At 50.9% G+C, this 13,826-nt stretch overlaps 2 protein-coding genes across 2 annotated transcripts; one reads left to right on the top strand and one right to left on the bottom strand.

The window, feature by feature from the left end:
- Positions 1 to 75: 75 nt before the first annotated feature.
- On the top strand, positions 76 to 542 carry N7495_001755 (uncharacterized protein; the record flags this gene model as incomplete). Its single annotated transcript, XM_057204425.1, has 2 exons — positions 76 to 331; positions 407 to 542. Exons 1-2 carry the CDS (start codon positions 156 to 158, stop codon positions 540 to 542), a joined length of 312 nt encoding a protein of 103 aa, XP_057068498.1. The 5' UTR covers positions 76 to 155.
- Positions 543 to 1,850: 1,308 nt separating this feature from the next.
- On the bottom strand, positions 1,851 to 13,795 carry N7495_001756 (uncharacterized protein; the record flags this gene model as incomplete). Its single annotated transcript, XM_057204426.1, has 2 exons — positions 1,851 to 9,413; positions 9,473 to 13,795. 2 exons carry the CDS (start codon positions 13,793 to 13,795, stop codon positions 1,851 to 1,853), a joined length of 11,886 nt encoding a protein of 3,961 aa, XP_057068499.1.
- Between the last annotated feature and the right edge of the window lie 31 nt (positions 13,796 to 13,826).

Raw genomic sequence — 13,826 nt, forward strand, 5'->3', positions numbered from 1 at the left:
ACCTCGGCCTCGGTATATGAAACTTCGGTGTTCGGCCTTCAGACTTACCCCCGATGCGCTACTAAACACGCCCAAATGGCCACAATTTCTGCTCAACAATTCACATCATCCATCTCAATCAAGCCTCTCATCCATCTCATCCAACTAAAGACAATATGGGCCCCTATGCAATGCGTGGCTATCGCTCCTCTCGACGGACCTTTTTCCGAGGCTTCGATCCTCGACACGCATACGGTCTTCGTGGAGGTTTCCGCCACGGTGGAATGGGCGGCGCACTCAAAGTCGCTTTCCTAGGCACATTCACCTATTTGATCGCGAAGCAATTCTCCCGGTAAGCTAGGTGATCTGTTATGCTATAGATTGGCGGGGAAATGATTAAGCTAACAGCTTCCCTAGCATAAACCAGTGTCCACCTGCCGGTTTCAATGGCCCTACTCAGCCAGTTTCACAACACGCTCAATACCCCCCCGGGTACACGGTATCAGTACCCTGTGCAACCAGCCTCAAATCTTTCCAGTGGAGGTCCAGCATCACCGGAGTGAAATTTCCCAAATGGGAAATGTCGTCGGAAGAATCTCTTGGTTACTTGTATTGTACTTTCTCTTCAGTTGGTTAGGAATCTAGAATTCATTAGTATGTGTATCTACTTACCTAGGTAGACTTCTGGCATCAAAAGGAAAAGAGAGACAGATCCAGAGTTGCATTATACTCCAGTATAGCTCGCGTAAGGGCTCCTGGGGCCTGTCTAGTTCTCAAATATATTTGAAATACTAAACGAGTTCTATATAATACTGGTTGATATATAGAAGGTACCTAGCTACTAGAGATACTACTCAAGCTGGGTGCCAAGTTTAACAACCTTGGAAGACAAGGAGGAGAGGTTGACAACGTAGATACAGAGGTAGCACTGCTTACGGAATAATGATGGTCAAATGATATAGTAAAACCTAAAAACAAGGATATCTGATGGGTTGTCAACTTGGTCGAGGAAGTGGGATTATAGGAACCAATCAGAAGACTTCACAATCTCAAATATGTGTGTATTCGCAGTAGTAAATCTTACGGCAGTAAAGAGCGTACGGAAGCTGACTAATAAAGAACACTAGACTAAAATAGGACTGGCCATTTGACATGGGTATCTGGTCACATGACCATAGGGATATGTCAGACGGTTACTGTTTGCTTTGTTTGCATGTTATTTGGACTATTTAGTTTCTGTGGATTTCCCACGTAATTAGCCAATCAATCAATCGTTAACATTTCCTTCCGCCCAATTTTCTGACAGGATATATCAACCGTGAAATAAGAGGAATTGAGTAACGAATAATAATGATATATTCCTATTATTGTAACCTCTATGAAGGGAAACTGGCACTCTTCTCTTCTAGCTCCACCTACAGTTCTAGAACAAAAGTTTTCCTATGGCTCCATTAAAAGGTGGAAACAAAATACATCTGCGACGCGTATCACTGCAGAGGGTAATATGCCTAATTAATATCATGTGAAATTCGGATTATTTGATCGATTATTTATATTGTAGTATAATATTATAGTTTATCAATAAACAGATAGTGTATGGCTGCAGCTTAAACATTAGAGGAGTAGATATTGCTGAGATATATTTATATTTGAGGGTACAATCTCAGAATGTATCTTTCTCTTGGTAAAGTGGAGTGCCATACGAAAACTTTTGTCCAGATACTGTAGCTTGATCATCACACAGAATACATCAGTTTCTCCATTCAGACCTCCATTAATATCTAACCATTAATTTCCAGATCCGTTTGACCCGAGACTAACCAATCAGGTAGTTATTCAACTAATTAACAGAAAATCAGCATGCCTCGACATCACTGCGTTGTGTCTCCCAAGTAGGGGAATGTGACCAGTTCCCCTCGCTCTACAATACATTCCAGGTACATCGTAATCAACGGATCAATACCCGCCTGCAACGCCATCGCAATCCACTCCCTAATGGCTACCTCTGCAAACGCATGTCCATGCACCTGCTCCATATAAGCCCGATACTCATGGACTGGCACTTTGACTTTTCCGGAATGATGTCGGAAGTGAACTGGTCCCGTAGTCGGTTGTTTGGCGAAAGCAACGATGTCCTCAGCGATCTCTCGCGCCGTGTCCTCCACAGGCTGGAAGTCAAGATATCCATCGGCACGATCAAATCGCGGCACGGTCCGCATCAGAGTCGAGTATTTCAGAATCGCGTTGAGCGCGTCGGAGTTGGGTGCTTCGGCACCCACCACCACACATGGCCGGTGCACTTGGATCGTAATAGGAACGCACGCCGCCAAATTCTCCAAAAAGCACTCGCTCGCCCATTTAGATGCCGTAAAACCCTCCGTGCCATCGGTTTGGGGCAAGAAAGAGGCCATGGAGACCGGGAGTGGTGCCGTATTGCCGGACAGAAGACCGACACGATTGGAGGAGAGATACAGTAGAGGGATAGACCAGCGGACGGCGAAAGAGGCAAGTAATTTTGTGGAATGAACATTTGGAACACGTAGCGACGAGTATTGGTTGAGACAGTGGCCATTGGCACCTGCATGGACGATGACATCGACCGTCGAATGCAGTTGCTCATGATCCGCTGGACTGAGACCCAGGGTTGGCGACGACAAGCTGCCCCTGTAGGTAGAGATCTTTTCAGAACGGGGGAGCTTCTGTTCTTCATCCGGTAGCACTGCCACACAGTGAACTTGCTGGATAGTTTCCTCGGAGATTAAGCTCTTCACCAGGGTTATGCCAAGAAAACTCGTTGATCCAGTGAGAAGGACATTGACCCTGTCGCGCGGAACGCGTTGCGACCCCTTCATTTGGCCCTCGCGAGCTGCGGCTAAGATGGAATCTGGCACAACCGTCTCGAGAGCCCAGTCGATCTGTTCTATTGCGGGTGCGCCTCGGCAATTATTAATGCAGGCAGCCATCTCTCGCAAGGTACAAGCCTGGTACAGTTCGTGCGTCGAGATGGACACTCCCAAGGCCTCCTTGATGGCCCCCTGAAGCTTCATCAAGCGAAGTGAGTTACCTCCTTCCAAGAAGAAGTCCGAGTTGGGTGACAGACGATAGGTGTTATTCAGGTCTGGCAGAACCTTCTCCCATAAGAGTCGCAATTCTCCTTCACGGAGAGTCATCTTGTCCTCTGGTAGAGCACTCATCCATTGTTCGGGGAGTGGAAGTTCCTGCAGGGCCTTGCGATCAACCTTGCCGTTTGCATTGGTAGGCAGATCATCCAAAACAACGATTCTGGCGGGCCGCATATACTGTGGAAGTTGAAGACGAGCTAGCAGCTGTTGGAGCTCTACACCCGTGGCAGTTTGTCCAGCAGCAAAGATAGTATGTGCCACTAACATATCCCCCCGTACGGTCACCACGACGCTGCAGAGTAGACCCTGTGAAATTTCCAAAATGGAAGCTTCAATCTCTCCAAGCTCCATGCGGATCCCATGGAGTTTGATCTGTGTATCGCCATCGAGTCGTCCCAGGAAGACCAATGTGCCATCGGACAGCAAACGTCCCCGATCTCCTGTGCGATACATGGTCTGGAACCGGTCCTCCGGGGTGGCTTCAATGTCGCGAATGAACTTTTGTGCTGTCAGGTCGGTTAAATCAAGATATCCCAATGAGACACCGGCACCACCGATGCAGATCTCCCCTTGCAGTCCGACTGGGAGAGGCTGCCCCTCGCCATCAACGATATAAATCGAGTAGTTTGGCAAGGCCTTACCAACTGCATTTGGAGGCTCCGCTGCGTCGGTAGCCAGGAGGGAAATGTGTTGGAAAGTAGCTGCAGCAGTGATTTCGGTCGGGCCGTAGCAATTTGTCAGGGCTAGAGAGGGTAGCTCCAGGCGCCGGAACTCGCCCTTCAATTGATCAGAAACGGGCTCTCCGCCCATGCAGACATGTCGCCAGGAAAAATGCTTCTCTAGTGACTCGGCCCCGTAACGCAACCACATGAGATACTCGGATGGCGTCGCGATGGTCAGGCTGATGCGTTTGCGTAGCATGATTTGCGTCATCTCAACCGGATCTCGTCGGGCCTCAGCAGGAACAATCACCAGCGTACCCCCATTGGCCAAGGCACAGAAAGCCTGGATGAGCGACATATCAAAACCCATAGAACTCTGCTGGAGAACTGATTCCTGCTGCAGACCCAGCGCCTGGGTTTTCAGGGCTAAATGGTTCACCAAATTGGCCTGCGATAGGAGAATACCTTTTGGCATGCCTGTGGAGCCGCTTGTAAACAGAAGAACTGCTGGAGAATCAGGCTTCGCGAGACAGGGAACAATTTTTCGATGGACTTGGATCTGGTCCACTCTTACCGCTGGAAGAGCATATTCCGTACCGCCAGTGAGATTGTCAGCAAGGCTTTTTGTTGCTGTATGGAAGAGCAACAAGCTCGGTTGACAACTTTGAACCATGGACTCATGTCTCGTCGATGGGAGAATGATGTCCAGAGGTACATATACAGCGCCGACATGGATAATAGCCAGCATTGCAGCAATAAAGTCGACCGACGGCTCACAGAGAACGGCGATGCGAGATCCTGGCCCGCACTGCAGCTCGAGGATCCGAAAAGCAATGGCGTTGACCCGGTCTGCAAGCTGAGAGTATATCAAGCTCTCAGATCGGTCTTCGACTGCGGCATTCGGCCCATATTTCCCGTAGATCAGTTGCATTTGCCCAGCCAATGTCCGAGGCCAGCCAAATTGCACTCGTGGACCACGTCCTACTGTCAAAGCGGAAGCGACATCAGAAGGATCGTTCAGCTGGCAGTCCTGAACTCGCAGATTCGGCGTCTTAGTGAAGGTCTGAAGGAGACGCATGTATGTATCCAAGATCGTTTGACATGCCTCAGCATCGTACAAAGACTCTTGGCCTACGAGCTCGACCAAGGAGGTACCCGAGCTTGTCTCGATGATTCCGCAGCTGAGATCATACGGATTTCTGGCGTCTTGAATATCACTCATCTTCATGCGACAGTCTCCCAACGGCACTTCCCAAACGGAACCCATTCGATAGTTGATGGCTACTTGGAACAGTGGCGTGTGAGCAGTCGATCGAGGCACATTCAATTGGTCCAAAATGGTACCGAACGGGACCGACGAGTTTGCTAGAGCAGCAAAGGCCTTACGAGCGGCAGCTTGAGCCAATTTTGAAAATTCGTCTCCTTTCACGACTTGGAAGCGAACGGGCAGCAGGTTCAGGAAGAATCCAATCGTCTCGGCGAAACGCTCGTCCGTGCGGTTGGCGTCCGCAACACCAATGCAGATGTCGTCCGTTTCTGCGTAGAGAGCCAACATCACCTGGAAAACTGATAGGTGGAAATGAAAGGGTGTGATCCGAAGAGCCTGACATGTCTTTTTGAAAGCGGCCATTTGCTCATGATGGATCTCGCGGTAAACATGATATTTTTTGGATGTCTGCATCGGCGGCCGAGTCCGAGTACACGCCATCGGTAGCAGAGGAAGAACCCTGGGAAGCGACGCATACTCATCTTGCCAAAATTGCATCTGGCTTTGCATGATCTGGGATTGCTTGGCCTGGAGTTGCTCCGAGGCATATTGAATGCACGTCCCTGCTTTGCCCTGGGGAGTTTGCATTTGGTAGGTGACATTCAAGTCACGCAAGAAGAAGTGCAGACTCATCCCATCCATGATAATATGGTGGTAGCCGAGGATGATTGTGTGACTTCCTGAATCTCGGGAAAGAACTGTCATACCCAACGTCTGGCCTCGTTCGAGGTCCCATATGTGATGTTTAAGGTATTCACATGCACTGGCAATGTCCGCGTCGTTAGAGTTATCTACATGCTTGAAAATGTAGACTGGATTAGACATAATGCTTTGCATGGGGTGTCCATCTTCCAGACGGGCGTAGAATCGGGTGCGGAGCCCTTCGTGATGCTGCAGCATTGTACGGAGAGCATGTCGGAGACGCGGAATACTTAGGTGCCCCTGCACCTCATACTTAATAGTCATATTGTAGGTGGTGGGATCATCCACATGCTTCGAGACAAACCAGATGCGAGACTGGGGGTCGGACATAAGTTCCTCTTGAAAGGAAGTTGGGTTTTGTGGTTGCGACGCACTGTAAAACTGGTCACCACAAGGGATATTGGGGAGCACCTCTTCTAATGCTTGGTCTTTGATGGACAGATCCTGTGAGTCGCCCAGCTCGCTTGTAGCCACGGAATCCCCACTGCCCAAGGTGGCATCAGACGAGTCCTCTGGGGTGGAAGTCAATTCGGTCAAATCTTCTGGGTTTGGGGCTATGCTCTGGACCTTCTCAAGCATATCTGCCAGCAGTCGTTTGGTGGCTACGATGCAAATCTGCGCGACGCTATCTCCGCTCAAAATCTTGAGCACAGGAACCTCCGCGCCCAACTCCTTGAGGAACCACTTACGGATTTCCACCGCCACGAGAGAGTCAATTCCTAGAGCAAGAATTGGTTCTTGGACTTGGACACTGCCTGCGGGCAATTGCATCATCGACTCCAATTTGACACAGAAAGCCTGTTCAACCAGTGCAATAGCGCCATCCTCTGAGTCCGATTTCTCCACTCCCTGTTTGATGCTGCCACTGCTAGCCTTGGTGGAGCGTTGTTCCTGCTGTACAGTAACAGATGGCTTGAAATGTGCGAACTGAGGGTTCTTGGATAGCCACCAGGGTTGGCATTCTGTAGCGACGGGCTTCGAGAGCGGTTCAATACCCATGATAATCTCGAAGGAACGCTGGCTATCTGGTTTTCCAGCTTCAACGGCCTCTGAGAATGCATGGTGAATATCTGTTTCTGACAACGGAAGGAATAGTAGGCTGCTCAGATGGTCCTGGAGACTGCGATCCTGGCGCGTCACGTAACCAACATCCGTTACTAGTCCGATGTGAATAACAGACGCCGCTAATCCTTGATCACGTCTCCGCGCAGCCAATCCAGCCATGAAGAGATTTGCAGCGTGGTAATTGGATTGACCTGGGCTGCCGACGATGGACCCAAGAGAGGAGAAGAGGATGAAAAAGTCCAAGTGGTCATTTTCAAAAACGGCATGCAAGTGTTGTGTGCCATCGACCTTGGGCTTCAACACCTTGTCAATGATTTCAGTATCCATATTGACGAACAACTTGTCAGACAGGACCATTGCTGCGTTGCAGACACCCCCAATTGGGGGCATCGTCTCCCGAACCTTAGATACTACAAGCTCGACCGACGATCGGCTTGAGACGTCCATGGATATGATGCGAATGTCTGCGTCAGCAAGCCTAGCATCCTCGAAGTATTTTGCATCAATCTTGGGGTTCCGGCTAGCGATCACGACATGACGTGCACCCTGTCGGATCGCCCACAGACACACGGAAAGACCAAGACCGCCGGCCATGCCCACCATCAGGTATGTCTTGTGAGATTGGAACATTTCTTGTCCGCCAGGCTGCTGAATGGGAACCTGGAGCGGTGTAGCAGTCTGCCAATCGGTGATGAAGGGGGCGTTCAAGATGGAAACGGACACGCCTGGAAGGTCCTGAACATTCAATACGGGGTAGCAGTGCGAAAAGTTTGGATTACTGCTTGCCGTTGAATAAGCCTTTGCGAGCCCCCCTTGTACCATCATCGATGATAAGAGCTTCGTGTCCAGCTTGTATATCTCACAACCCTTCGGCAGACAAGGCTGAATGACACATCGAGCGCTGAGCTCCCTCGAACAGTCCACAAAGACGGCGACGTTGTTGGGAATGCGGCGCTGAGTGGCGCGCACAGATCCTTGTGGGTGAATATAAACCTGGTTTGACTGTATTAAGGGCTGAGATGAAGCCAGCAGGATGCCGTTGGTCTTGTGCTTTGCACACTGAGCCTCAATGGAGGTGGCGAGAATTTCTTCCGCATCAAATACAAGCACCGATCCTGCAGAAGACACTAGCAAGCTGCTGATTGCTTGAGCAAATAGCTCAGTCGCAAGCTGTTGAAGGGTGCTCGGATTGCAATCCTGCGCATCGATAGGAATGATACCTGCTGCTGGTACCTTCAAGATGGATTGGTTTGTTGGCGACATAACAAGAACAGTATTTCTGGATCCTTCGAGGTAGCCACAGCAGAGATAAACCTCTTCGTGATTGTTGGTTGGAATTTGAAGGCAATATTGCACAGTCACCCTAAGATGGTCTTTGTCTCTCTTGCTCGAGATTGTTTCTGTCAGTGATAACGTGGCTTGACCAGCAACCACTCGAACCGTAGTGTCAGCGCTATTAACCGGCCGACACAGCGTGCGGCGGGAAGCGTTATAACGATCATTTGAGGCACGATTTGGAAGAATTCGTGGAATGAGGGTTTGTCCGCCATCAATGAGGATCTCCGGCTCCTGGGTCCAAACCATATTATCCACTCCCGATGGCTGGCTGGATGCAATCTTCAGCCTCACAAATGCCTCAAGGGCCGTCCGAGCCATGGCTGATGGACTCTCACTCGATTCGAAGTTGACGTATTGAAGATGGGCATATGGTAGTTCTTGAGATAGAGCACGTGCGATTCCAAGAAACATGTTGGACTCTGGGCTACCGGATTGTCCGTTACGAACCACCCAAATGACATTCGCTGCATTGAGAAGAAGGTTCTGAATTACACCTAGACGAGGGTTACTCATAGCTATGGAGAACAGGGGGCTGTCCAATTCCTGCAGACAGATGACATCGGTTCCTGGCGTAAGAGAGGAGAGACTGAGAGTATCCAGGTCGGTAATGGCTTGCACCTGACGCCGCCAGGATGATGGGAGCAGCTTTTGGAGCTCCCTAGTCATTTTGGACACAGCCAGTGTCCTTCCACCGATGAGCAGCAAGGGTGCCTCTTGAGCCAGGTCGCCCATCGCGAGCAGAGGGTCGCGCAGTCCAAGGTAGCTGTTATCCACGGCTTGGCTGACGAGCAGAGAAGTGCAATGCTTGCGACTATCGGCTAGATCATGATAGACTAAGTCAACCCCTGAGAAGCCAGCTTCTTGTAACAGTTGATCCCATTCTGTGGGTGTAATTCCGGGGTGCAGCCGCCGTCCATCGTCCCCTCCTAACCACCATCCAGGCAGACCGCCCATGATGAAGTTCAGGCGTAACACTTCAAGACCGGTAACCTCAACAAGCACGAGGAAGCCGCCGGGCTTCAACAGAGATCTGGCATATTGCAAAGTCGTACCGAGCTCACGCGTTGCGTGGAAGACGTTTGCAGCAATAATGATGTCGTAACTGTTTTCCGTATACCCTTGGCTAGCCACAGGCTTTTCAATGTCTAGCGTTTTGAAGACCATCTTCTGACTGTGGTCAGAAAACCTCTCAGCCGCATCTTCAAAGAATCCTGTCGAGATATCCGTGTAAGTGTAGGACTCATATGCATTTCCGATGGCGTTGAGAACACTGCGCGTCTGCACGCTGTTAGCATATCGAAATTGAATTGATAGGGATCGAAAAAGGAGAGACAAACCGTGGCGCCCGTGCCGGCTCCGATCTCCAAGATCCGAGCACGGGGGAATTTGTGAGTGATCTGCTGCAACGTGGATCTAATCCCCTCGTTGGCGACCATCAAACCGCAGCCTTCTGTGTAAAAGCGACTCAACATATTTTCCTGCAGCATCACCTCCAAAATTTGAGTCTCGCCGCGCAATACTGAGACCAGACAGTCTCCAATTGCGTGGATGAGCTGCAGGTCAATTTGATTGGGATACTTCTCGTTCAGCGCTTTCACAGCGTCGGGTCCATCAGTGAGCCATTCACGCCTTGCTACCGGATGCATGCCCTTTTTGACCGATGCTAGGTGATGTTCAAAGGCTTCGCACATCCTCTGGTGATACCACGATAGACCGGCCCTCTCAGCAGGGCTGATTTCTTCGAGAAGACGTTGTATGTAGTAGAGAGCCGCACGATCAATGGCTTCAGCAAGATTCATCTCCGCCGCGTCGTCAGTGGGATCGCATTTCGGGATAACCAGATTCAACGATGCGTCGGCCTGCCACACGGTCTCGCTGAAGATTTGGCGATCCTGCGACTCGGTTGGTTCAGCAATGGCTTTTAACTGGAGGCTCTCGACTTGCACAGCAGCATCTCCAGAAAAGGCATTGTAGACATGCATGTCACCGAGAACTGATGAGGGAGTCCGATCTACGATAAATGAGTCCAGATTTATCCTGACTGTTCCTTCTGCTTCGACGAGCGGCACATTCGGATTGACAAGCACGCGCTTTATGTGCACAGGGAGGAGTGCATTCGGCATTTGCTCCGTGCTCGGATGTGCTCGGGCGACGAAGAGAGACTGAAAGGCGACATCTAGCAATGCCGGATGGATTAAATAGTCGTGGTCCAAGTCCGATTCCGACCATACCGCAGTCGACGTGGCATAGTTCAACGAGCGCTGCACATTAGACAGGCCCTTGAAAATCCCTTGGTAGTTTAATCCAATCCCGCCAAACGTACTGTAGACCCTATCTACATCGACATCGAGTAAGCTTGACGATACAGGCTCTCTGTGTGGCAATTCATCCACTGATGGCGAGCCCAAATGAACCAGTACTCGACCGTTACAGGTATGAACCATGGACTCCGATAAAGAGTCGGAGCAGGAGAAAAAGGAGAATTCGGCTTCTAGAACAGAGTCATCGGTTGAGTCGATTAACCTGGCGACAAAAATTGTTTCAGTGCCGTCTTTGGTATCTGGGACAAGGACTGGCCGCCGGATGTCGACTTCCTGCACCTCCAAGAGGCGGATCGTTCGTCCTGCTGCCATTTGTTTGCCGGCCTCAAGTGCCATGGAAACATAAGCTGCTCCAGGAAGCAATACCTGTCCCAGGATGTCGTGGCCACGGAGCCAGGACATATCGCTGCAATTTAGAATATTGCGCCAGCGGAGCTCGTGCTCCGTGTCATCGGGCATCCGGCGTCCCAACAGCTCGTGGTAGTGGTCGGAACCAGTCCGTAGCCGCCTGGAGATGCGTGATTCACGCCAGTAGACTTTGCTATGATCCCAGCAATATGATGGCAGATCCTTGAGCATACGCGGCAGAGGACGAGGTGAATTTTCGTGGAATGTACCACGATAACCATTAAAGTCCACAAAGGAGGGACCCAGGTGGGACCAGCAGAAGCCCAGGGCCCCCGAGATTGATTCCACGTCACTTTCGTTGCGTCCCAGGACACCAGAGTAGGCTGGGGCGGAGCCATATACGGCTGTGATGGTCTGCTCGGTTGGGCCCTTGAGGGTAGGATGAGGGCCAACCTCGATGGCCACGTCCCAAGGACCACCGTGCCAGATGGAGGATTCCACTGCCTGAGAGAAAAGCACAGTTTGGACCATATTAGCCACCCAGTACGGGCCCTTGAGGGAGCTGAGGTCCTCTTTCAGCAACTGTGTATCACCACGGACACTCGAATTCCAAACACAACTTTCACGGGGCCGTCTGACTTCGATATTGCATGCGAGAAGGGAGCGCAGATAAGGCTCGGTGCAGTGCTGCATGTGGTGGGAATGATATGCTGTACCCACCTTCAACTGACGGGAAAATACATTCTGCTCATCAAAATGCTGTTTGGCTTCTTCCACCGCATCGAGGTCACCGGAAAGTGTCACAATCTGCGGCGCATTATTCGCAGCCACTCCGAGACGTCCTTGAAATTCAGCATGACGGCAAAATTCCAAGGCTTGAGCGATGGTGATACCGACAGCAATCATTCCTCCCAGCTGACCTTCTGATCCGCGAGCCAACCAGGCATGAAGACCACGATAGTACGCAATCTGCATAGCTCCTGTGAGAGTCAAGATGCCGCATGCATATGCAGCAGCAATCTCTCCTGATGAATGGCCAACAACAGCATCAAATTGGATCCCAGATGCATTAAGCAGATCGACGAGAGCAATTTGGACCGCCGTGCAAATGGGCTGAGAGAGTGCTGCCTGTGATATCCGGGACTCAGACGCATTGGCTGACAATTCTTTGCGGAGAGACCACTCTGGCCCGTCAACTAGCCCACTCAGAACCGCTTCACATTTATCAATCGTCTTCCGAAACAAAGCGGAGGTTTGAATGAGGCCCCGGCCCATTGCCGGATATTGAGATCCTTGTCCTGTGAAGATACCCAGTACACCAGGGATTTCAGTCGGGTTGATGGGATGTGGCTGAATACCAGCCTCCAGCTTGGGTTTTTTCTCGTGGTTGCGCAAGAACTGTTCCATGTTCTCTAGGAGTCGTGCTCGGGACTCTCCGGTGAAATATATCTTGACTCGGTGTGCTGTCCGTCGTTGCTGTAGTACCCAGGCGAGGTTTTCGAGATCAAGAGAAGGATTTTCGAGTATATGCTGCCAGAATGCCCGGACAATTCCAAGCAGGGACAATCTGGAACGGGCAGAGAAGATGAGAGGACCGATGAATTTGTTCTCTCGGTCTGTTTGGATGATTTCATCACTGAAAGATGAGACATCAGAGTCGTAACTCTCGATAATGGCATGAGCATTTGTTCCTCCAAATCCAAAGCTGTTCACACTGGCACGCAAGGGACTACCCGTTGGAACATGAGGCCACGGAAGAGGTTCAGTCGGAATTTTAATTTTGACATAATAAGGGAGGATTGCAAGGTTGAGGTTCTCAAAGAGCAGATTTGGAGGTATGGTGCGGTGCTTGATGGCCACCAGGACCTTCATCACGCCGGCCAGTCCGGCACAGCCTTCTGTATGGCCTATAACTGTTTTGATAGAGCCAACATACAGTGGATCTGTCGCATTTGGGGATGGTGTTCGATCGAACAGTGCCTCACTGATAGCTCGGGCTTCGACGGGATCACCTGCCGGCGTTCCGGTGCCGTGACATTCAAAATACTGACATCGGTCGCGAACAGGATCCAGTCCTGCCCGTTGATATGTTTGGCGAATCAGCGACGCCTGCGCTACTGCGTTGGGCATTGTGATGCCCGAGCTCCGGCCGTTAGAATTGACTCCAGTACCGCGCACTAGGCCTTCAATATGATCGCCATCCCGCAGGGCATGGCTCAACGGCTTCAGCATGAGGATCGCGACACCCTCTCCACGGGCGTAGCCATTTGCCGATTGATCCCACATGCGGGACCGAGAGTCAGGGGAGAGCATGTGCATCTTTGACTCCATGATATACATGGAAACATCGAAAATCAGATTCACGCCTCCCACGATGGCGGTCGAGCAGTCGCCCTGGTGGAGGCTCTGGACGGCCTGGTGCAGAGCCACGAGCGAGCTGGAGCAGGCAGTATCAATGGTTACCGAGGGACCCTTGAGATCGAAGACGTAAGAGATTCGATTTGAGAGGATACTGCGAGCGGTTCCCGTGGCATTATATTTCGGGATTGTTTCTGTATCGCGCAGTTGAATGTCAAAGTAGTCGCCATTCATGACCCCTACATGGACGGAGGTGGATGAGCCTTGCATTTGGTCGAGCGTGCATCCAGCTGCTTCGAATGCTTCAAAGACCGTCTCCAGCAAGACCCGTTGTTGAGGGTCCATGCCTTCTGCCTCAGCCGGACTGATATTGAAAAAGGGCGCATCGAAGACGCGGGAATCTTCTTGCAATAGATAGGACTTGTTCTGTACATCGGTTGATCCATGAGAGTCACCATTCTGGTGATAGAAGCGATTGAGGTTTAGTCGCTTCGGATCGAACGTCTGCAACACGTCTCGAGGCTGGCTGAGCAATTCCCACAGCTTCGATGGGGAGGTGCTGCCTCCGGGAAACCGACAGGCCGATCCCACTACGGCAATGGGCTCTTGAATACATGTTTGTGGTGAAGGCATTGCGTGGGATAATGTGTAAAGTAGAATGATG

The sequence above is a fragment of the Penicillium taxi genome (assembly GCF_028828555.1).
Source record: "Penicillium taxi strain IBT 34144 chromosome Unknown utg000001l_segment0_segment0, whole genome shotgun sequence".
Lineage (NCBI taxonomy): Eukaryota > Fungi > Ascomycota > Eurotiomycetes > Eurotiales > Aspergillaceae > Penicillium > Penicillium taxi.